We start from the raw sequence: 25144 nt of genomic DNA on the forward strand, positions 1-25144 counted from the left end.
CAGCCCCCCCTCCCTGAGCTGTTATCGGCATGGGTCACATATTTAAATTAAAGAAAGGGGGGCTACAAGGCCCTCCCTCCCGAGCCTTGTTAGGCTCCAGGGACCCCATCCCCAGGGCCACCTTTTAAAATAAAGAGAAAGGCCACGTGCTGAGCCCCTCCCCAGGACGATTTTGGCCCTGGGGACCCCATCCCCCAGTGACATTTTCAGGGAGATGGGGGCACACATCCTCCTTCTCTGGGCCAATTTCGGCCCTGGAGACACCATCACCCGGCATCATGCTAAGGGGAGGGTGGGCATGCAGTACTCCTCCCCAGGCAGATATGGGCCCCGGAGACCCTATCTCCCAGGGTCCTGTACAGTAGAAGATGGGTGCCCTGGTGCTCACCCAGGATACCCATCATACTCTCACTGGGGGCCATAGGAGGAACCCCAAGGCCCACACAGCTCCCGCCGGCTCCCTGCATACAGCAGAAGCTGGCATCGCTCCCAGCCACAGGGAGCAGCTCCTAATGCTGTTCCTCGCGAGATGGAGTAATATTTTGATGAGTGATGTGGGCAGGGTAACAGATCAGAAGTCAGCTCCCAGCAGGTGGGAAATTTTTTGAAGCTTCCGCCCGCTGAGAGCAGCCTTTGTGTTGGATGTGACTTGTCGGGAGATTTGAAAATGCTCCCACCAAGTGAGAGCAAACACTCTTTTCGCTGCCTGTGCTGCTGCGATCAGGGAAACCAATATGTTCCGGTAGTGGGCTCCACAGGACATAGCATCTGAGCTGGCCCCAGATGATTTGGTCCCTGAGCCATTATTGTCTCAGGGAGGGGTGCCACACAGCCCCTCTCCCCATTTACTTAAGTTTAGCGGCCCCCAGGGATAGGGTTTGCCTTGCCATTTTGACACCAAGGGTGGGTCCCTGGGGCATTAATGGCTCGGGAAGGAGGGTTGTGTGGCCAAATCCCCTTTATTAAGTAATGGGGGTATGAGGATCCAGGAGCCTCTAGAGGCTCGGGAAGGGAGACCGAGTGGCCCCTTCCCCCTTTCTAATGATTTTGGCCCAGGGGGGTGGGCTTCCCAGAACCTATAACTGAGGAATGCGGCCCACCCGTCATTTTGTGTTTGTTTTTTGATTCTGCAAAAGTCGTGCAGGGCCGCAACATTTTTTGCCAGGGGAAAAGGGAATCCCTACCCGGCGCTCATATATTTATATTTTTTTATAACTTCAGGACAGGGGACATAGTCCCCGAGTCCTGTAATGGCTGTCAGTAACATTTTTCACTTGTTGCTGGCAGCCAATCAGAGCACTTACCCTCGCTGGAGTCTGACTCCCGCGGTAGCGAGATGGCCCAAGAGAAATAAAATCTCCCTGGGTCAATCAGAACACTCCATTTTTTAATTAGCGCTCTCACAAGAGTCTCGAGACTCTCTCTGACCCAACTGCCTCAAAATACAATTATTTTTTACCTTGAATTTCTCAAAATCGACTAAACGGATTTATACCAAATCACAAAAAGCACAATCTGCAGACCAAGATATAGCTTCCTGCTGAATTTAGTGTAATTTCGTTGAGCAGTTTTTGCTGCAGCCTTGTCTAAAGAAATCAATGGAAAATGAATGGAGATTTTACATATTTGGAGACGCTGCGCCTGGTACCCGTTTGTTTGTGAACCTGCCACGAGGACTACAGCTCCCAGAGAGCCGCAAGGGCTGCCACGAGACCGACCCACCCCACCTCTCCACACCGGGCTGGCTATTAAAGCTTCTTGCGTCTCCCGCTTCACGGGAGACGCTGCGCCTGGTACCTGTTTGTTTGTGAACCTGCACCTCGAGGACTACAGCGCCCAGAGAGCCGCGGGGCTGCCACAAGACCGACCCGCCCCACCTCTCTGCACCGGAGGTACTTAGGAAAGTATCTGACTCCGCAATGCGAACGCGTGCCGGTCGAAGCCCGGGCCAAAGGCGGGCCCGTTTTAGCCCGTTCGAGCCCGGCAGAGGACAGAACGGGGCCACCTCCTTAACATCTGTGGAATCAAGGTCAGTGCCTTTACTGATTATAATATATTGCACCCCCCTGCAGCTATTTACCTAAAGAAGTTTTAGCCCCATAATTTCTGATATGGCTACCAACAATGAGGCCAAGGGAGGGAAGCCCAACACGGGTGGCACTCTAGTGGGCACTCTAGATCATTTTATTACCAGGGTTTCATCTGTCCTTTCGTGCGAAATCGAACTGACTGAAAAAAGACTGTCATTGAACCCACCCTTTGATAAGCGCTCATCCCTGGGCTCCATTTTGCATTAAATTTCTCCAAACCGACAACCCGTGACTGGCGTTTGCCATAGTGAGGCGGGAAGTCCAGACCACCAGGGCAGAGAAAACCTGGAATCCACACGAGAAAGTACAAATACTGGACCGGTTAGTAGAAGTGCCCTCGATCCTAACGACGAAGAACCTGGCCCTCCGAATATGAGACCTAAAACAGAAAACTAAAATCGAGGCTGTGAAGGTGGTAGTAGAGTCGGACACGAAAAGGAAGTGGGCGGTGCTACTCTAGCAAATAATAAGGTGAAACTTAAGAAACTCAAAAAAGGGAATGACACGAGTGAGGGTGCAAGGACAAGACCCCCAAACATCCCAGCAACTACTCCACAGGCTACCCAGAAGGCAACTATACGAACAGACTTCTCAGATGTCGATCCAGCAGATCTGGGAACTGCATTTTGGCCGAAACTGGAACTTATTTTCACACGGACATATATGACAGACTTGCCCAGATTGAAAAGAGACTTTTTCATCTAGAGTCGCGGTCTGATCCTGCCCAGGTGCGGGCAGATACGCAAGCGATAGGGGGGGGGGATGATCTCCGCGATGGGGACCATCAACTTAGAATTGGTGAAGCCAACCCTAGCACCCTGCCCAATAGTGATAACACATCTATTGCACTGCCGCTGGTGGTAAACCAATGTCTGCCCACTAATCCTGTGCTTTTACTACTAAGGGATAGATCTGGAGATAACAATGACGTAGCACGTAAAAGTAGGGCACTTGGGGGGGTTAGCGGGGCACTTGGATGAGCAACTTCAAAACTGTAGGAATGCAGTTGAGGAGAAGCCTGTAAAACCCCTACCCCGCATTGATCCCCTCCCAGCCTCACTGCCATATGTGGTGGTGCTTGCTGGGGTCCCAGCGTCAGACAAGGGTAAAATTGAAACGTATGCTTATCTCAAGAACAAATGTTTACAGTGGCGCAATTTTAATAGGCCTCTTCCCCCACAGGTCTCTGGTGAAATATTGTTCGCAAGGCGGGTTGACTGGGTAGGGCCAAGGTCAAAAACCATTGCAGGAAACTGTGTAATTATCAACTTTAGAAACACCTATGCAGTGGATTATATCTGCAGTGGGGCTCCAGTAGGGCCTAAAACACAAATCCTACCCCTACCCTACATCTCTCTTACTTTTATCCTGCTCCCCAGTGGAGCTCTGAGCAAACCAGAGGCGGGCAGCTAAGGGGGGCTCGGACCTTTCCACTACACTGAGATCTAGGCGGGGCAAATAACTGGAAGGGCGCACAACCAAATACCCCCTTGCTCTCACTGTTTCCCCAGAACAATAGGTTCAGTTCCTTAGACTTAGTGGATTGACGCCTAGAAGATAAATCCCCCCCACGGCCAATGACTAGTGAATTATGCCCACTGGTAGCGAGTATGGGGAGCAATGTTGATGCCAACCCCCCCGGTGCCCCTATTATTACCAAACAGGAGGGTGTGGGGGGAAAAGGGCCTACAGGAGCTAATGTTGGGCTGAGTACCGGGAGGGAGTACCCGGCTGTAGTTTGTGAAACCCTACTACCAGAGAAGCAGGAGGGTGTATTTGGCTCTGTTGCTGAGCCGTTAATCGGTGAAGCGATAGAACGAATGCAGGTGATTGAGAGGCAGGTGTTCTCTAGTGGGGCAGCGATCGGCGATCATGCCCCAATGGAAGCTCCAGGCTCATCCAGCCCTGGGATTAAGGACAGCAATATTAAAGTCCTGTCCTGGAACTTGGCAGGGCTGAGAAACAAATTATCTATTCCTGAGTGGGGCCTCTTTATGCAAAATCATGACATCTGCCTGATGCAGGTGACATGGGCGCTGGAGGAGACTGTGTGGTCTGGCTTTGCCACCTTTGATATCCCAGCCACAACCAGGGGTAGGGGGAGACCCTCGGGTGGCCTGTCAATCTGGGTGGGTGCGCACTTGGGTGCCAAGGCAGTCCATATTCCTACCAACTCACCCGATGTCCAATGTGTTCTTCTGACCCTCTTAGATTCCACACAGATTGGCCTGCTTAACATTTATTCCAGGCCTTCGCAGGGCGGGCAGGAATTTGCCACTATTGACACACTGGGGCAGCTTATTCTCTCTCTTGATCCCGCAATTGCCCTACTAGTTGGAGGAGATTTCATCTGCCAGTTCTAACCACTTACCAACTTAGGTCTGGGCGAATGTAACTAACGAATGAATCTAACTATAGGCCTATCAGCTTGATAGATACCACACAAAAGCTGATGGGCAGGATCATCTTAGATAGAATCCAGGGGTGGATAGAGGAAAACGGGATCCTGTCTATATTCCAAGCTTGCTTCAGGTCAGGTATTTCCACGCTAGATCAAATTTTTAGGCTGCAGGTATTATTCTGGAAATCGGTGTGTGTGAAGGGTGGCAGCCTCTACCTCATCTTTGTGGACCTGCGGGCCGCATTCGATCTAGTACCGAGGGAAAAACTATGGGGTGTTCTACTAGCTTTGGGTTTACCAACTTGCTTGCTGGATATTTTGATAAGACTCCATTTGAACAACTATGCACAAGTCAGGTGTGGGAGGCATGGGGAATTGTCGGGCCGCTTCCCTGTTACCAAAGGGGTACGCCAGGGATGTGTACTGGCCCCAACTTTGTTCTGCCTCAATATAAATGGGCTAGTTGATCACTTGCAGAGAGTAAAAGATAATGATGCCCCAAGGCTGGTGACTGGGCGGGTGCCTATCTTGATGTTTGCAGATGACACCTTGTTGTTATCTAAATCATCAACGGGCATTCAGCGCACCCTGGATGGCTTCGCAGCTTTCTGCAAATTGTGTGGGTTAGAGAGAAACCTTGACAAGACCAAGTTTATGATCTTTAACCCTCCCAAGAAAACCCACCCCAACCCTCTCTTAAATGGGACATTTCTGGAAAGAGTGAAGACCTTCGAGTATTTGGGCATCACTCGGTCGGAAAATTATGATTGGGGCCCTCAGACATCTAAGGTGGCCCTTAGGTTGTCTCAAGTGGTGGGGTGAATTAGTAAAGTTCATAGAACTTCGGTCTTCAAGCCTGCTGCACCGGTCGTAGAAATTTACAAACTCCAGGCCAGGGCGGCCTCCATGTACGGTGCAGAGTTATGGGGCCATAAACGTATAACCAGTCTTGCAAGGGTAGAGCATGCTTTTATGGGAAATATACTGGGCCTACCAGTGAGTACACCACTTATTCCCCTACGCATGGACTTGGGGGCTAGAACCTATAGAGGAGGCAGTAGCAGCACGACCGCTGATGTACTGGAAGAGGCTCTGGTCCGTGCCTGAACTAGCCTGCTATAAAGAAGAATTCACAGAGGTATGGGCCGCTCTAAAAACCAAGAACATCTTGTGGCTCTTACACATTAGGGCACTCTGTGTACAAATTGGCTGGCTTGAGTTGTGGGAGAACCCTGCAGATAGCTGCCCAAGGATAACGAAAGCTGACCTCCTGCGCTATGTTTGGAACCAGAACCTAATAGCTCTCCAGAGATGTACCACTCTGGGTAGATTGACGGTGGAGTTCCTCCAAGTAAAAACTGAACCGAGAATGGAGGAATTCTTGGACCTAATCAATCCCTCCCTTGCAAGGAAGCTTTACATGCAGCTTAGGATTGGCTGCCTCCCGATTAGGGAATTTACATGCAAATGGGCTAATGCAGAGAACATTGTATGCCCGGCCTGCAACTATAAGCAAGAAGATGTATGCCATGTCCTGTTTTTTTGCCCAGCGTACCACACAATTAGGAAATGTTGGCTGGTTCCACTCTGCAGGAATTTAGGTTTTACCCAATGTGCCCAAGCCACTAGGGTTTTTAGATATGATACCCACCCTCCAATTGTCTTTGCTGTATCAAGGTTCCTGTTGGCTATGTGGCGTAGAAGGAGAAGTTTTCTATAATATCTCTGTTCATCTATTAATTCTATCAATTGTACTGTATAGCTTGATAACGATCAAATTTAATTAAATTTTAGCTTCAAGTTTTAACGTATATGTAATTTATTGTTTTAACTTTCTCTGTTTTTATGTATCTATCTTTCTGTACTTTTATGGTCTCTATTGACCGAAATAAAGTTATCAATGGATGGATGGCATATTTGGATACCTCTTCTTTTCTCCATGAGTGTGCGAGTCAGTGTGGAAGTGAGTGTCTGAGTGGGTCTGTAAGTGGGTGCGTGAGTCACAAGTAGGACTGCGAGTACGAGTATCTGAGTAGGTCAGAGTGCATGAGTGAGTCGGTCTGTGCATGGTTGCATGAGTCTCCAAGTGGGTGGCTGTGTGGGTGGCTGTGTGAGTCTCTGAGTGGGTCTGTGAGTGGGTGCATATGTGTCTGAGTGGCTGCGTGAGTGTTCCAGTGGGCCTGTGAGTGGGTGTCTGAATGTCTAAGAGGGTCTGCCATTGGGTGCCTGGTTAAAAAAAATAAAAAATTAGTGGGCAGATCCTTGTGCCAGCTTCCCCTGTGATTTTCCTACTGTCCAGTTTGCCTGTAGTCTGCTACCCTCTGCTGCCTTCAGTTTTGTGTGTCCTCTGCTCTTTTGCGGCTTGGTTTTCTGCCTCTTCTTTGCTCGCTCCTGCCCTCTATTTTGCCTCTTTCTGCTCATTCTTTTGCCTTTTTCTGCTCGCTCCCGCCTTCTATTTTACTTTTTTCTGCACGTTTTAGATCTTTTATTAACAAAACTTAGCTTTCCATGTAATAAGACAATACACATAGCAGTGGGTCAGCCGGGTAGTGATAGTACAGTATACAACAAATGTCATACTCTGAGGCCAGTAATAGTCCGTGACACTGCCAGTGGACCCTCAACCTCCGCCCGGTACCCCCACAACCCTACCCCTCAATCAATTAATAAACCACCCATAAAAGCCATCCATGTGCCCCAGACCTTTTCCTATTTACGCGGTCACCCCCTGCTCTGGTACACCACATGTTCAGCTCGCTGACACCAATCAAGGTCCCTTTCCCATCCTTCTATTGACAGAACCCCGGCGGACCCCCACAGTCTTGCTACATTTCGTTTGCCCACCACCCCGGCCAACGCCAGCCAAATGGTAGCCCATTTGGGCCACACTACCTCTCCAGTCACTCCCAGGATAAACCATCTAGCGTCTAACGGGACCTCGGAGCCCACCACCTCAGACATAACCCGCGCAATGGCTTCCCAATACCTCTGTATCAATGGGCATGTCCACAGGATGTGAAAGAATGTCTCCATCTCGTCCGCCCTTCTTATGGCAACAGAACATCTGAGACAGGGCGTAGATGAAGGGCAAACTATGGCCCTGATCCTGCTAGACCTCAGCGCGGCGTTCGACACTGTAGCACATACCACCTTGCTACAGTGTCTGAACAGAGGTGGCATCGCTAACACTGCGCTAAGGTGGATCCAGGCTTTCCTTACGGGGAGAAGCTTTCAAGTGAGGCAAGGCGACTGCTATTCTAAGGGGGTACTTTTGGGCCAAGGCGTGCCTCAGGGCTCGTCCCTGAGCCCGACCCTTTTTAATATGTATGTAGGGCCTGTAGCCTCCATTGTGGAGAGCCATGGCCTCCAATTGGTATCGTATGCCGATGACACGCAACTGGTCATCTCCCTGTCGCACGCGCCATGTCTTGCTGCAGATGGCTTCCGGTCGTGCATGAAAGAACTTGCCGATTGGATGGCCATCAATTGTTTGAAACTTAATGGCAACAAGACAGAGGTGTTGGTGGTAGGGAGAGCCCAGTCTGCTTGGTCGTCGGCATGGTGGCCATCCTGTTTAGGACCAACTCCCACCCCCTGCCAGGAGGCAAAAAACCTAGGGGTATGGTTTGATGCGGGTCTCACTTTTGGGCCCCAGATCAACCGGGTGGTCGGAGTGTGCTTTGGGGTACTGAAAAGATTGAGGAAAGTCTTGGACCTTCTGCTGATGGAAGCTCGTCAAACCCTGGTACATGCTTTGGTGACCGCCAGGATGGATTACGGGAACCTGCTGTACCTGGGGGTACCAGAGAAAAGCATGGCCCGCCTTCAAGTGCTGCAAAATGCGGCAGCTCGTCTGATCCTCAGGCTGCCCAAAAGGGCGCCTTCGAAGGTGGCCCTGCAGAAGTTACACTGGCTCCCTGTGAGGTGCAGAGTCGAATATAAAGCCCTCTGCACTTGTCACCGGATCCTGAATGGCAGGGCACCTCGTCCATTGAGGAGACTGATTGAAGTCTATGAACCTGCTCGAGCGCTCAGATCCGCTGGTGGGGGTCTGCTGAGGATCCCCAGGGTGAAGAAAGCGCGCATGGGAGGCAGATCCTTTAGGTGTCTAGCGGCAAACTACTGGAATAAACTTCCAGTGGACTTGCGCCTGGAACCTGAAGAGGCAAGGTTTCGAGCGAAATTAAAAACCCACCTCTATGCTAAATAACTGCCTGCTCGGCAGTTGTGTTCCCTGTTTGCCGACTCTCCCACTTTTCAGCGCGTGGACACGCCGGTGCGCGTAACTCAGCGCTTTATAAATGTCCCTATTATTATTATTATTATTATTATTGCAACCCCTCATGCACTTGTCTGACCCGATAAAACTGATTCGATGCTGCACGGTTCTAGGGACATAGGAACAATGGGGTATCCGGAGGTGAACCAGGAGAAACCGTGCCCTGATCCCTAACTCATCCCATTGTTGCCATTTTTTTGTGATTTCTGTGCATTTTGGTAAGTTCTGTTCCTGTCTGTACCTTGTTTTTTGCCGTTTTGCCCTCGCCTCCTGCTCCTCTCCCATCCTCCCCCATTCTCCACTGTACCGTCTGCCCATTTTCCCGCTGCTGCTCCCCTGCGGCCCCACCCCGCTCCCCCCTCCCAGCTGCTCCTCTCTCCCTCCCCACTTTAAATGGCGGCCGCGCGCAGCGGGCGCAGCTCTGGCGTGCCAGAGTCAAGCCCATCTGCACCTGGACCACGCCCAGTGCCAGACCCCCTGGACCCCGTGTACGCCACTCGAGACTCCAATACGACGCCAGCACTCACCATGCTCTTAACGCCAGATGACACCCCACCTGCTTTCAGGCCGCCCCTAAACGCATCCATGGAACTTTCACCTGCCGCAACTGCAGCTTCACCTGCGAAAGAACCACCAATCCACCAAAGAACGAACCCCACCATCTCCGCTGCATACTCCTGAACACCCACTCCACACACAAACACACAGTCGAGCTCTGGGATCTGCTCGACACCTCCGCCCCAGACGTCGCCTTCCTGACCGAGACCTGGTGGAACGACTCCTCGGCACCCGACATCACCATAGCCATCCCAGACAGTTACGAGATCTGCCGCAGAGACCACACCAACGGAATCAGAGGAGGAAAAGCCATCGTCCACACATCCTCCCTCAAGGTCTCCACACACTCAGACAACACCCTCGGCATCGCCGTACACCTGAACTTCCAGATCCACACCGACCCCAACACCTCCCTCAGAGGAACCCTTATCTACAGACCCCCAGGACCCTGCCCACAGTTCAGCGACTCCATCGCCGACCTCGTCGGCACCCACGCACTCGATTCCACGGACTCCATCCTCCTCAGGGACCTCACAGACAACCTCGGCCTCACGCTTGATCCCATATTTTCCACAATCACCCACGTCTCCTTCGACCACATCACTGCCGCTGCTGGAGCAAAGTCACCGAAGACCAGCTAGCCACTACCCTCGCCCAGAAACTACCCACCGACCCAGACACCGGCGCCCGCAACTTCAGACAATGGATAGACGAATGCACCAACACCCTCGCCCCGCTCAAGAAACCCTCCAACAACCGCACCAGGAAGAAAGCCACCTGGTTCACTGAAGAGCTCCAGACCTCCAAAAGAACATGCTGGAAACTGGAGAAGAAATGGCTCCACGAACGAACACCGAACAGCCACGCAGCCCACAAGAACGCCACCCACAGACATCACCACCTCATCAGATCAGCCAAGAGATCGTCCTTCAAAAACCCCTGGATAACAACGCTCACAACAGCAAAGAACTCTTCAGCATCGTGAAAGAACTCTCCAACGCCAGCGCCAACACAAACGACATCCCATCCTCACAAGAACTGTACGACTCACTGGCCACCTTCTTCCATCGCAAGATCGCCGACATCCACGACAGCTTCAATATCTCGACCGCCCCGACAACGCCAGACTCCACCTCCCATGCCAACCCCACCCACTCCAACTACCTGACCTCCTGGACCAACGTCCGCGATGACGAAACACTCAAGATCATGAACTCCATCCACTCAGGTTCACCGTCTGACCCCTGCCCACACCACATATTCATCAAAGCAGACGCAGCCATCGCACCCAAACTACGGAAAGTAATCAAAATCTCCCTCAAGACCGCCACATTCCTGGAAAGCTGGAATCACGCCGAGATCAACGCCCTTCTCAAAAAACCCAAGGCAGACCCCAAGGACTTCAAGAACTTCCGACCCTTCTCCCTGCTCCAGTTCCCAGCGAAGGTCATCGAGAAAGTCATCAACACGCAACTGACCCGCTACCTCGAGGACAACAACATCCTAGACCCATCTCAGTCCGGATTCCGAAGAAACCACAGCACCGTGACAGCCCTCATCGCCGTCACAGACGACATCAGGATCCAACTTGACAACGGCGAAACATCAGCCCTCATCCTCCTGGACCGGTCAGCCGCCTTCGACACGGTCTGCCACCGCACACTAAAGACACGCCTCCAAGAAGCCGGAATACAAGAGAAGGCCCTGGACTGGACCACATCCTTCCTCTCCGGCAGAACCCAGAGCGTCCGCCTTCCCTCCTTCCGCTCCGTAGCCATCGACATCATCTGCGGCGTACCCCAGGGATCATCCCTCAACCAGACGCTGTCAATGTCTACCTGGCCCCCCTCGCACACGTCGCCCGCCAGCATGACCTCAACATAATCTCCTACGTCGACGACACCCAGCTGATCATCTCCCTCACCAAAGAACTGCACACCGCCAAAACCAACCTCCACGAGGGAATGAAGGCCGTCGCTGAATGGATGAGGAACAGCCGACTGAAGCTGAACTCAGACAAGACGGAGGTCCTCATCCTCGGAACCACCCCCTAAGCCTGGGACGACTCCCGGTGGCCGACAATGCTTGGAACAGCACCAACACTCACCGACCACGCACGCAACTTGGGTTTCATCCTCGACTCCTCCCTCTCCATGTCGAAGCAGGTCAACGCCGTCTCCTCCTCCTGCTACAACACCCTCTGCATGCTTCGCAGGACCTACAAGTGGATCCCCACCGAAACAAGAAGAACGGTGACCCAGGCCCTCGTAAGCAGCAGACTGGACCACGGCAACGCACTCTACGCAGGCATCCCGGCCAAGCACCTACGAAGACTGCAACGCATTCAAAACACCTCCGCCCGACTGATCCTCAACGTCCCTCGCCACAGCCACATCACCCCTCACCTAAGAGACCTACACTTGCTCCCCGTCGAAAAAAGGATCACCTTCAAGCTACTCACCCACGCACACAAAGCCCTCCACAACACCGGACCAGCCTACCTCAACGGCAGACTAAGCTTCTACACCCCCACCCGCCAGCGCCGCTCTGCCAGCCTCGCCCTCGCCACGGTCCCACGTATCCAACGAACTACCTCCGGCGGCAGATCCTTCTCCTTCCTCGCGGCCAAGACCTGGAACACCCTCCCTACCCACCTACGGCAGACCCAAGACCTGCTCACCTTCAGAAGATTCCTCAAGACCTGGCTCTTCTGGCAGCAGCAGCACACCCTTCCCCTCAGCGCCTTGAGACCCTCGTGGGTAAGTAGTGCGCTTTATAAATACATTGATTGATTGATTGATCTCTCTGGGGCTCTGTAGCACGTTTTAGATCTTTATTCTGCGTGCTGCTCATTTCGGACCTCTATTTTGCCTTTTACTGCTTATTTCTGACATTTATTTTACCTCTTTCTGCTCAATTCTGTCCTTTATTCTGCCTCTTTCTGCTCGTTTCCAACCTTTATTTTGCCTTGTTCTGCTCATTTCTGACTTTTATTCTGCCTCTTTCTGCTTGAATCAGAGCTATATTTTTTCTCTTTCAGCTCGTTTCTGACATTTATTTTGCCTCTTTGTGCTCCTTTGGGTGCCTTGGAGCCTGCCTAGAGCCCACTAAGGGCCTTCATTGAGAACTGTTGAGAACAGCAGTCCCTGGAATTGCTCCTGCATGCAGGGAGCTGCTAAATATGCAGCACCCTGCATGCGGAAACAATTGTTTCATCTGGTTCCCAGCCCACAAGAAAGTGGCCTGGGAAACAGATGAAAACTCTGCTTCCAGCTGGAGGGAGCAGTTTGAAAGATCCCGCTTGTTTGCACTGACTTGGTGGCAGTTGTTACAGCTCCTGCCAAGCAAAACAGCCATGTCCTGGGTTTGGGCACCCCGGGATATAGGGAGCTGGCCCTGGATGGTGGCGATCCGCAGGGCCATAACGCTCCAGGAGGAGGGGGGGGCGATCAGCCCCCCTTCTTTGCTTTGCACATGCAGACACTAGGGAGGTGGGGGTTCCCGGGTCGTATATGGCTCAAGAGGGGTCCTTACATTATGTATTTGGCACTGGGGAGGTGGTGGTCCCTGCAGCGCCAGGGGACCTGCCCAGACCCCCCCTTTAAATGTTTAATTTTAGCCCTGGGGAAGTGGTAGTCCCTGGGGCATCAAACAGCCCCAGGAGGAGGTTCTGCACATCCATTCTCCTTATACAAAAGCAAGCCGCGGGGAGGTGGTGGTCCTGGTCCTCAAATGAGCCCATGGAGGAGGGGGATATAGAGGATGGGGGGCGCGCAACCCCCCCTTTTAAATTATTAAATAAGCCCAGGGGAGGTGGTGGTCCACGGGGCACTGTGCGCTCCCTCCTTTCTTTTATGTATGTGCATACCCCCCCCCCCCCCAACTAGACCCACCCAGGGGCTATAGCTAAAACAAGAGCGGGAGGCCTACGCCGTGCTTTTTTATTTAGTGCCTTTTTGCTGTGGATTTACAACTTCAGCACAATTTTGCAGCAAACATTTTTTTTAAATTGCCTTTGCAAAGTCCCTGGTTGAAGTGTTGGCAGCCAATCAGATTTCAGCAGGGAGACTGTTGGATCCTCGGAGGATCCGTGTCACTAGATATGCATATTTGGATTTTCTTTAATATCTCAATAACTACTGAACAGATTTACACCAATTCACAAAGAGGGTGCTTTCTAAACCCAGAGCTACCTTTCTGGCAAACTTAGTGTAATTCCATGCAGCGGATAGGGCTAGGTCTAAAATCTCCATGGGAATTAACATGTGATACACATCTTTTTTTAATCTCCCTTTTTCTCGGCCCACGCTTGACAGAGTGCCTTGAAATATTCCATGCTCAACTAGAATTACGGCACACTTTTTTTGGGGACATTTTGTTAAGATTCGTCAAACTGTGCCAAAGATATAGGCATGTCACAAAAATACTTTTCCTTTGGAAACATGGTCCTGCCTATAACTAACTACTGGACGACGGACGGACGGACGGACACACACACACACACACGGACACACACACACACACGGACACACACACACACACACACACACACACACACACGGACACACACACACACACACACACGGACACACACACACACACACACACACACTTTGTTGTAGAACTTGTTTGTCGTTGCCTGTGATAGTCATGCAAATTGGTGTAATCAACCCATTTTCAAAAATACTTATTGGATTAATGTTAACCACCCTAACATGTTCTATGAAGCTTCATTACTACTTTAGTGAACAGTTTATTATCAAAAAGTTACAGTTGCTCCTAAATAAATAAAACATTAGATCAAGGACAACTGCCAACAAAGCGCCTACGGGACAACTCTTCCAACACTGGTACCCAGCCTCTCTTAAAACTGAAAGGTAAAGAAACCGATCTTAAGACAATCCTGCATTCTTAACTTTTAAATTGCAGTGGAGTAGCTACAAAAATTGTATTAGTCAAGTTAAAAGTTCCCATTTCGGAACCCTAAATAAGTGCACTTGGTTAGAATGTTTACCGTTTATAACACCCACAATTGGAACTCCTGTCCATCAAAAATATACTACTTTATCACAGTATCAGGAAAGCTAAATCATCAACTCTAAAAACAATTGGTGTCATTATTCCACATTAATACATCCTTACTGCTTAGCAGCCATTCTGTACACAGTAAACTGTTCTTGTACTTTGGCAACTTCGAAATAAAGCTTACTGCACCTACTTCTTTCAAAACCCAGTAGAAGATGCAACTATTTGAAGTCTTATTTGGAACATCAAACTTCACAACAGTTCTAAAGAAAACATAACCTGTAACCTCATTTGTGGTTAAGCATTGCTTTCTTCTAACAAACAGCAAACATAAGGTAAGGTTCAAGTGTATAATACAACTTTTAAGACGATAATCCAACATTCAGCTTTGCAGAAGGGCAACAATTTGACTGAATTAAAAGTATTGAGTATCATTAAAAGAAACTTTAGTTTGCTCATTTAAATGGCAGGATATTCTTATTTGGAGAAACTAGGTTTTAAAAATAAACCTCACTTTTTCAGAGAGACTTACAAGCTAGTCTTAAAAGAAAGCAAAAGAATCCTACATTTACTAAATTATAAATAGTGCTACCAATCAGTTGTATCGCAAAACAAGGTTTTTCTAGAAAATTCAACCCAGTCCTCCAACTTTTTTAAAATATAAGAAAATTGAATGAGTCTGCCATTCCTTGAATAAGCATTCTATGGTAGCATTCCAGCATTAATATCCTAGGAGGCTCTACCAAAGCAAGGAGGTACAGCAGCAATGGAAATAAGAAAAGGACTGCAGGGGAACTGTACATTCTCCCGGCGCATTGGTCTGATTGTGTGCGATACCACTTTAAATAATTCATACATGGGACAAGGATGCCCTATAAACCCAAAAGTGTATTATGTTTGTGCTCATGTGAATGCACATACGGCACCAAGAACTCCACGCAATATCGCTGTACTGTATTTCTCTTCAACTGCAAAACCTCAGTGAGCTCTGAAGCAGCAGATAGGAGGCATGCCAGAGTTTTAAAAAGCTTCTTAATAAATGAATAAAATTACCGCAAAGCTAGGTTAAAACAGCTTGTGGAAGAGAAAGTGTTGAAGGATCTAAAGCAACAGGAGACTTCAAATAGGCCTAGCAACTACTGTAACAAGCCTTAGAAATGCAATAGGTCTCGGATTTTTTGGAGTCAGAGCTAATGGAATTGTAAATGGCAATGTCTCTTCGCCATGTGTTATGGAGTGTATGCATGTGGTGTGTAGTAGAAATATGTGGGTTGGATTGGAATTGTATCAATGGTGGCATGCTGCGCTTTAGATGAATATGTTTAAAAGTAAAGTGCACCATATTGCAATTCCTACAATAGTTAATTGTGGATGCGTTAACAATTGATGTGTGCACTGATGGGTGGTGGCGAGTGTGCCTGTAGAAATTGTGCACAGATGACTGGTGGTGTGTGTGCTTGGTGACAGGGTGCACTGACAGCTGGTGGCGAGTGCGCCTAGTGAAAGTGTGCACTGACGGGGGGGGGGGGGGGGGGGTGTGGGTGTGTGTGTGTGTGTGTGTGTGTGTGTGTGTGTGTGTGTGTGTGTGTGTGTGTGTGTGTGTGTGTGTGTGTGTGTGTGTGTGTGTGTGTGTGTGTGTGTGTGTGTGTGTGTGTGTGTGTGTGTGTGTGTGTGTGTGTGTGTGTGTGTGTGTGTGTGTGTGTGTGTGTGTGTGTGTGTGTGTGTGTGTGTGTGTGTGTGTGTGTGTGTGTGTGTGTGTGTGTGTGTGTGTGTGTGTGTGTGTGTGTGTGTGTGTGTGTGTGTGTGTGTGTGTGTGTGTGTGTGTGTGTGTGTGTGTGTGTGTGTGTGTGTGTGTGTGTGTGTGTGTGTGTGTGTGTGTGTGTGTGTGTGTGTGTGTGTGTGTGTGTGTGTGTGTGTGTGTGTGTGTGTGTGTGTGTGTGTGTGTGTGTGTGTGTTTTGAATGCATGCACTGACATTTGGTGTTGTGTGCGTGGTGGAAGCCGGCACTGACGCATGGTGGTGTGTGGTTGTGTGTGTGGTTGTGTGAGTAGTGGTGAGTGTGTGGTGGTGAGTCTGTGGGGGTGAGGGTACGGTGGTGAGTGTGTGGTGGTGAGTGGTGATGAGTGTGTGGTGGTGAGAGGCTGGTGTGTGGTGTGTGCGAGTGTGATATGTGTGTGTGTGGTGTGGTGTTTTGTGTGTGGTCTTATGTATGTGTGTGGTGGACTTAGTTTGAGTGTTCAACTCCTGCACACTCACACAGTGCCCCTACACACTCATACTCTGCTCTCCCTGCACACTCACTCTGTTCACCCTGCATAGTCACACATTGTTCACCCTGCACACTCACACACTGTTTACCTTGCACACTCACACACTGCAGTCACTGTTACTCTGCAGTCACACTCACTCTGCAGTCACACTCACTCTGCAGTCACGCTCCAGTTACTTTGCAGTCACACTCACTCTGCAGTCATTCTGCACTCGCACTCACTCTGCACTCACTCTGTACCTGCACTCACTCTGCACCTGCACTCACTCTACACTCACTCTTCAATCACACTCACTCTGCAGTCACACTCACGCTGCAGTCACACTCACGCTGCAGTCATTCTGCACTTGCACTCACTCTGTACCTGCACTTACTTTGCACTTACTCTGCACCTGCACTCACTCTACACGCACTCTGAATGGACACTCATTTAGCAATTAGGAAAGGGAAGAGTTTTCTAGTACTATCAGTTTGTCCAATTTAGCTGTATGTGGCTTTCAGATTATTACTTTTCAGACCCATGAATGGGTTTTAGATTGAGCTGACTTGACCAGAAGGCGTCAGAGCGCTTCACAATAGGAGCAGAGCTGATACATGGCAACATTGCTAGTAAACAAATTACAATAGGAACGCTAGGACGCATGGGAAAGTTGATAAGAGTGGATAGCAAAAATATAGAGGTAGCAATCGGTACAGTGCAGGAGGAAAAGGGATTGCGCGGACTTGACCTGAAGGCGTCCGAGCGCTTCACAATAGGAGCAGAGCTGATACATGGGAACATTGCAAGTTAACAAACTACGAAAGGAACGCTGATAAACAGCCGAAAGGCGTCAGAGTGCTCTTGCAAACCTCTGTACCATATATTGAAAATGACAGGGGTGATAAGTTCTTACAACTAACTCTTCGATATCATAACTTTGTTTTCTAAGACACTAAATGACAATGTTCCATTCAAATAATTTTTTCTCGTACTGACTGGTACATCCTGCCCACAGCTTTCAGCCGACCTTGCAGCTGTTTCTCGTACTGAGTGGTGCATCCTGCCCATTGCTTTCAGCCGAGCTTGCAGGCGTTACATGAAAATGTAATAAGTTTCAAAGCAGCTGCTGCGTTTTATATTACAGTACAGGAGGAAAAGGGATTGCGCGGACTTGACCGGAAGGCGTCAGAGCGCTTCACAATAGGACCAGAGCTGATACATGGGAACATTGCAAATTACAAAAGGAACGCTACGACGCATGGGAAAAGTTATAAGAGTGGACAGCGAAAATATAGAGGTAGCAATCGGTACAGTACAGGAGGAAAAGGGGATGTGTGGCGGTTGCCAAGATTACAAAGTACAAGTAGGGGTAAAATACTGCAATAAATGACAGACTCTCCAACACAAGAAAAAAATGTTACGTAGGCAAGGGGGGCCTGGGGCGAGTGCAACGGGGGTGGCCGCGCAGTCACCGTGCTCAGCTTTCCACTACGCAAACAAGATTTGGCCGGGAGCCAGCATGCGCACACACACAGCTGAAATGAGTGGTGCACGCGCACCCAGCATCTGTCTTCAATTACCGAGGGCCCTGACAGTAGGTAATTGAAGAAATATGCTCTTCTGCTGCGCGTGTCCGCACGGAATATGCACTAGGCGGAGCAACTCTAACGCCTATGGCCTATTGCGTGCTCTCTTGTAAAAACACACGCATGCGAGGGCCAATTGCCATGCAGCTGGCAAAAAGAACCAGCAAAAATCACGAGCTTTCTGGAATTCGGTAGGTACGATTTTCGAAGCCCTCAGAAAAGGACTCTTAGGCCACGCCCACTTCGTGGGACGTAGGCCGAGCCCAAAAAAGTACGAATACAATACATTATTCATAAAGAAGTGAATCAAATGTACTTACCTGAGGAAAATTGATCACTCTAACTGGAATCATGGACTCCACCAGCCTACATGGAAACAAAAATGGTAAGTGGGTCATAGGGAGGGCATGGTATGAAGGAAACAAATCACATACACACACACACACACACACAACACCACACTGCCCCCCTCCCTCCTCAAAACCCTGCATTGTCAGATGGAGTGGCTTCACAACACCATCACAGAGCTTTTGAAGAACCAATAATAAGTGGAATATATTCTACTCTATCAAGGTCTCGTTAAGTGCTAAAATCACCATCCAAGCAGCATTAAAACAGGTTTTCTTATTTTGTATCAATAGGTATTAAGTGTGTTCATGTTGTTACACTTCTACAATCACCACTGACCTTAAATGACTGCATGAAAACTAGTCACATTTGTAGCAAACAGGCTTACGAACAATCCATGAACGCACATGTTACATCTCTGCAGTCTATGTCCGGATAACTAGCTTCAACAAATTTGTCATCTTTGAGGTACCCATCAAAGCTGAGAACTGTGGTGTGCATTTATGAGGCCTATGTGAGCAACTAGTGTCTGAAACCACAGCCAATAAAAAGGCACTTCTTTACACCCTCTACCATCCAAACTGGTATTTGTTTCCCAGCCGAGTGATGGAGAGTGCACTGAGCACAGCAAGTACAAGGGGGGGGGGGGGGGGTTAGAAGAAGGCTTCAGTTTTTCAGAAAGAGTGATCCATACATTTTCACAGCATTAATGGGAATTGAAAAATAACTGTGTACAAGCAGTACTTCATTTTATTTTTAATTTCCATTGCATTAGAAGCTTACTGTAGTATTATCATATTGTCTGAAACAGCTTCTGAATCCCTTAGGAAATCTAGGCCAGAACAAAGGTGTAGCAACAAGGAGTGTTGCTTCTCAGCAGAAATCACCATAAGTGGAGATCTAACCAGGGATCGACAGTAGTGTCTGCGCAGACTCATTCACCCTCCCTCCATTTCACCAATCCACTTGCTACTATGGACAACTCTAGTCTCTACTACCACTCCCAAGTATTTTTGTCTGCCCTATGTCTACAAGAGTAATCGTTGTTGTCAGAAAACACAAGTCTTCCAAACTGCTTGTCTCAGCTTCTCAGGTTTAATAAAGAATCATAAACATGGATGGGTGAGAGGAGCCAATAACTAGAGCAACTTTATCTTGTTGAGCCTCAGGCTATTGGACAACAAAAACATGAAGCGGAATTAGCTCATACCCATTTCAAAAGGAAGGAACTTACTTAGACAACAAATAAAGTATGTGGGCAATCACCAAAGCCCATGTTGAGGGCTCTGCCGTTATCAAATCCTTTACCCAAGCATTATACTGCTCTTACCGCCACTAACCCTGGTCTATTTGAGCCCTCTTACCTGTTGCGAACCTGCATTGGCTCCACGTCGAAGTAGGGTCGGAGGATATCAATGTTAGCATAGAGATTGAAGGCCTTGGAAGCTTGCCTCTTCCCAGCCTGCCACATCTAAAACACAATTGAAATAATGTGAGAGAGAATCGGTATGGACTTCTCTTTATTCCTTTTGCATATGGTGCACGTCTGAGAGCACTTAGCATAATGAAGCACAACTTTCAAGATCGACAGGCTGATATTCAAGCGACACTTTTCCCAAGATGCACCCAGTTAGGTTTATTTGGACTAGCATAATGTTTAAGCACTTATGATCATGATGTGTCTTAAAATGGGGGGGGAAGAGTCCTGATGGGAACCAACCAACTATGGCCTAACCCAGCCCTCCATTAAACAGACAATGACTAAAACAACTTATGACACCAACAATAAGTTGTCATTAGATGGCATTAGATGGCATCATTCATTATTTGCAGCCATCCTTGGAGGAAAAGCACTTGGTTTGCACTACTTTTTAAAATGTGTTAAGTATTTTACCACCCAAAGTTGCATTACATTTTTTTTTAAAAGCTCAAATCCGTGTAATACACAACTTCCGTAAAATAAAACAGAACTTGTCCCCAAAGAATGAAGGCCACAGTGGCTGGTTTGCCACAGCTTTGCCTACTGGACCCTGCTAAGCCCACAGAGCGCCAATTATGTCCTAGGAAGTCTTCGCTCTGGTCAAACTCACCTCATCAGCCACTTGTCAGCCCAGCTGTCCTTTGATGCCTTTCATCCCAAGGAACTCTCCGTCCTCCTGCTCGCCTCCTGCAGCTTCAGTATCCACCTCCTCATCATCTACCTCTTCCTTCAAACGCTGGTGGATTTCGCCCATGTCTTCGAAGCTGGAGCCAGAAGTGTCGTCCATGTTCTCCATGTCGATCACCGCTGAACCTGCTCCCTGCAGCATGTAGCATTACAATGGTATTACTTGTACTCACAATGCCATTACATTCATCTGATTTGATATTTGCTATGACAGCAAAGACATGCAATGCTTGCTTCAAAGCGCTAAGATAAGCATCTGACGACAGGCCTGTATCAATTGCTATACAGCCTGTTCCTTCCAAGCACTTAATCACCACATCAGGGACTCATAAGCTCTTACACACAAAACACTAGAGCCCAGCAGATTCAGACCTAGAATTTTATGAAGAATATGTTCATATTCCCTGCCTTTTACTCCCGCGGTACATGGTGCTGTAACTACTGTAGCTCTACAAACACTCTTTAGCTTTAGTCATGCCTTTCAAATAGTATTATTCGTATTTTAGATTTATTGCTGAGGTAAATGCAAAGCAATCTTGAGCCTCTGTGAGCAACCTGGAAGTATACTACTGAAATGTCGAGGTCTACGGTGATTTAGCAATTGCCATTAATGGCAAAATTATCTGCAGTAACTGTATTTTGTGAAAACTGAAAAGTTCCTTAGACCTAAAGAAATCAACAACAACAACAAAAGGTAATTGTCCTTTTAGCTCTTCCATCATTCCACAGTGAGAATTTGCACACACAGCTTAGGCTTTGAAGAAGCCGTGGAGGCTGGGTGGACAGGTGGCTAATACTGAGAGGAGCCCTTGAACCATCCACTTGCTCCGCCGCATGGATTTTAAAGACACATGCCAAGTAAAACGTACGAAATACAGAACAAATCAATGATTTGCTCATTCTAACGAATGACTACAATAAGAAGGGCCATTTGTTGTTGTGTTTACACACAGGTGTTATTTTTATAAGTTCCAGATGTGTGCCTTGTGAAATCAATGACGTGCATATTCTGGCCCTTAGTCCAACGTAAAAGATGAACGCGGAGACTATACTGAGAAGGACCAAAGTCTATATAAATATGTGTTCCATAAACTCATTATGAATAAGTGGGTGCTGCAGGATGCTTTTCTCCTATACGACAAGTGCAGTGTAGAGAGGTGTCTGGTACAGAGTGTCGCACACCCCAGCTCTTTGTAAATGGTGGTACAGGGAGGCAAACTACTTGGTCTCAATCCTACCAGTAAAACACAATGTGTTCCTACTGAAGTCACAGGGAGTCTGATTCTTCGAGAGCGGACATATCTACCAGCATTCCTGGCTAACCTCCTAGATCGTATACAGGAAGCCCAGGTCATCTGTGTGTCATGGAGTGACATGAACCAATAAAGACTTGTTCCACAATGGGTAGGGACTTACAGGCCTGCCGACAGGGTGCTGCAAAGGTCACCAATAGTCCTTCCCTCAATGGCTTGGTGGGAGCACAAGTGTTTTTTAAGTGCATCAGCTCACCTAACAGAAGAGCCAGTTGTAAAGTCATTTTTAGCATAACGAGCACTAGCCAGTGTTAGGGGATTCCTGCCAACTGAGAACTGCATTTTGAAGCGTAGAGTCTGGATTATTCGACTGCTCTGACAGTAGAGAGAGATTTAACTCTTCCTCTCAGAGGTCCGACGTTGTGACCATGTTCATTTTTTTTAATCAGTCTGCAAAGCTAAGCTGAATAAACACGAACATAATATTCTGACAGCGGTCATCATGACTTCCCGGAACAGAGTGGAGCTGTCCACAGGAAAAGACAGCAGGCAGTAGTTGTGAGCACTGTTCCCACTAACCTGCGCGCCTGCGCTCGCGCGCATTGAAGGCACCCCAAGCGCGCAGTGCTTATTATTTAGCGCGCACATTCTGAGACTGTTCGCGCCGCCGCTATTAACGTGCGAGCGGCGCGAAAACCCGCAATTTGCTGTTCGCTTTCACGTGCAAATGGCCCTAGCACTTGCACGATTCCTTTCCTGTCAGTGCGCCGCTGCGGGGCTGATTGAGGGCCATTGAGTTAGTATTCATTTTAATTGCAGCGCACACGGAATGCAATTAATATGAATACTACCTCAATGGCCCTCAATCAGCCCCGCATCTGTGCACTGTTAAGAAAAGAAAAACTGAGTTTCAAACACGACGTGTGCTTTAGCACACGCGGCATTTGACACTCAGTTTTTCTTTTCTTAACAGTGCACAGATGCGGGGCTGATTGAGGGCCATTGAGGTAGTATTCATATTAATTGCATTCCGTGTGCGCTGCAATTAAAATGAATACAGACGCTGAAGAGAAAGGGAAGAGGCGCCTGTCAGACAGAGGTTTGGAGAGGAAGAGGGCGGCGGATCCGAGCAGGGGAAGAGAGGCCGGAGCGGGAGGGGCATACCTGCCAAGGTTTAAGATTCCCATGTGACAGTTTCATAATTTCAGTGCAATTATGAGTAACATTTCAAGGACTATGACTGACAATTTCTCGTGAGGAAAATCAAGCAATGAAGACACAGGAAACATTAAAATATTAGAAATTACAAAGGAGAGTGAGGCTGTGGCACGCACAGATAACAGGCTGTATTTCATTATGTAGGAGTTTCAATCCCAATAAACATTACCCGAGCTGGGTGGCCGACCCCAATCGGTGAGCGGTGCCCCTACCTGCCCAGCAGCAGGCACCAGATCACATCAGCTGCTGCAGGCAGCCTGAAACTGAGCTACAGGCGCTTCTGGCAGTGACCTCCGGCTCAGCTCTGGAGTTGCTGTTGGATCCGGGTCGACACTGCAGGCAAAGATGATGGTAAGGGACCCAGCACCAGCACAAGGACCTCAGATTCCAGACCCTGCCCTCTCAGTACATTTGTGTTAACAATGACAAAAACTCAGGGCTGGCAACTAGTAAAACACTGTCTACTTACGGATCTTTAGTCAGATTGGCCCGTCAGCGAGTCACACTGCAACAATGCAGCTGTGTACTCAGGCCGCAAGCCGCACACCCTGCGAAAATCTGCCTTGGTCTTAGACTTTGGTCCAGGTTGTTGGCTGTCCTTGGCCGGCTCGGAAATTATAATTGAATGCCGCTGACCATAAATAAAGCAGAGCACCGGTGGACAGGCTGGTCATATGGAAACAGTAGCATTGTAGACCGAGCTGCAGCATGATTCTGGGCGGCCTAAGTTCCTCGCAACCAAACTACCCGCTCTGGCAGTGTCAGCCAGCAGGACGTGACGTACTACCGCTGCCCCTCGGTAAAAGCTATAGGAATGCATAGTTTTAGGAATACAGAGGAGGTCTTTTGAGAGCATGCAATCAGAAGATGTTAAATTCTAAAAATAATTATGCCATTTGCATATGGGATTTCGCATTGCACTGTAGTATATAGCACGTAGTCCCCCTCACTCCCCCAATGTGGGGTACCCAAGTGCCTACTTACATAGACTGCGTGCTACTCATGTCTAAGTCATACACTTGGAGTCATACCAATATCAGAAACCTCATTTCCAATATATTAAATCAAGACTCTGTACATTAGCCTAGGAGCTGTTTTTTTTGGCTGTACTGTTGTTTGGAGGCTTTTGCTACCAGCCTTTGCCAAACACAGATTGCCAGCCTTTGTCGTGGGCCCCTCCTTCCCATAAAAATCAGCAAAACATAGGGTCTGGGCCTCTCTCTGATGTCACGTGAGTGACCTGGCCCAAGAGGGAACCGATGTCAGAGAGGCCCTACAACATGAAACATGCAGTTAGATACCTCACACTGCGCTGGTCCGGCCACCTATTACACCTTCTGAGCATTACTACCAGCTAGCACCTGATCGCGCGGTGCGAGACACAGGCTGGTAAATTTAACATGTTTCAGCTGCAGATGGGAGTCCGATTGTGGTGGTTATGCCTCTCCATTGCCATTGGCGGCAGCGATACAGACTCTGCCAAGGCCACCCAGGAGGCTGCAGGCACTGGCAAGATCAGGGCACGAACCACTGTGGGCCACTGGAATAGGAGTTTACTGCCCGGTGGCCCCAGCCCGCCTCCAGTGTTTTTAAGGATGGACAGTGAGTTCCCCCACTCACAGGTAGCCATAGCCACGCCGCGATCACTGAGACAGAAGCCATATCACACACTGTGCAAATAGTGGGACACCTTCCAGTACCCAGATGCCCGTGTTATCTTTCTTATTAGCATACCAGCTTGAATACACACCTCCCGCCCAGCATCCAATGAGCACCAGACAACTGGCAAATGCCTGAAGAAAAAGTCAACACATAAATAAAAGGCATTGTCATTTACAATACCAGTAGCTCAAACTCGTCGTAAATGTGTGACCTATTGCACTGCAAATTCTTGTTTTATAATGTTTTTCCCATCCTGCTGGAGTCTTGCTGGAGTCAATGCGGCCCCTGTACTCCTGTGGGCCAGAAAA

The 25144-nt window shown here is 48.7% G+C and overlaps 1 protein-coding gene across 1 annotated transcript in view; it reads right to left on the bottom strand.

Moving 5' to 3' along the window:
• Positions 1–25144, bottom strand: part of YIPF3 (Yip1 domain family member 3) — a 150694-nt gene that overhangs the window by 102617 nt on the left and 22933 nt on the right. Inside the window, 3 exon segments of the mRNA XM_086925995.1 lie at positions 18509–18554; positions 19901–20007; positions 20627–20836. Coding sequence (XP_086782121.1) covers positions 18509–18554; positions 19901–20007; positions 20627–20836 — 363 coding nt within the window.

The sequence above is a fragment of the Lissotriton vulgaris genome, chromosome 6, assembly GCF_964263255.1.
Source record: "Lissotriton vulgaris chromosome 6, aLisVul1.2, whole genome shotgun sequence".
NCBI classification, from domain to species: Eukaryota; Metazoa; Chordata; class Amphibia; order Caudata; family Salamandridae; genus Lissotriton; species Lissotriton vulgaris.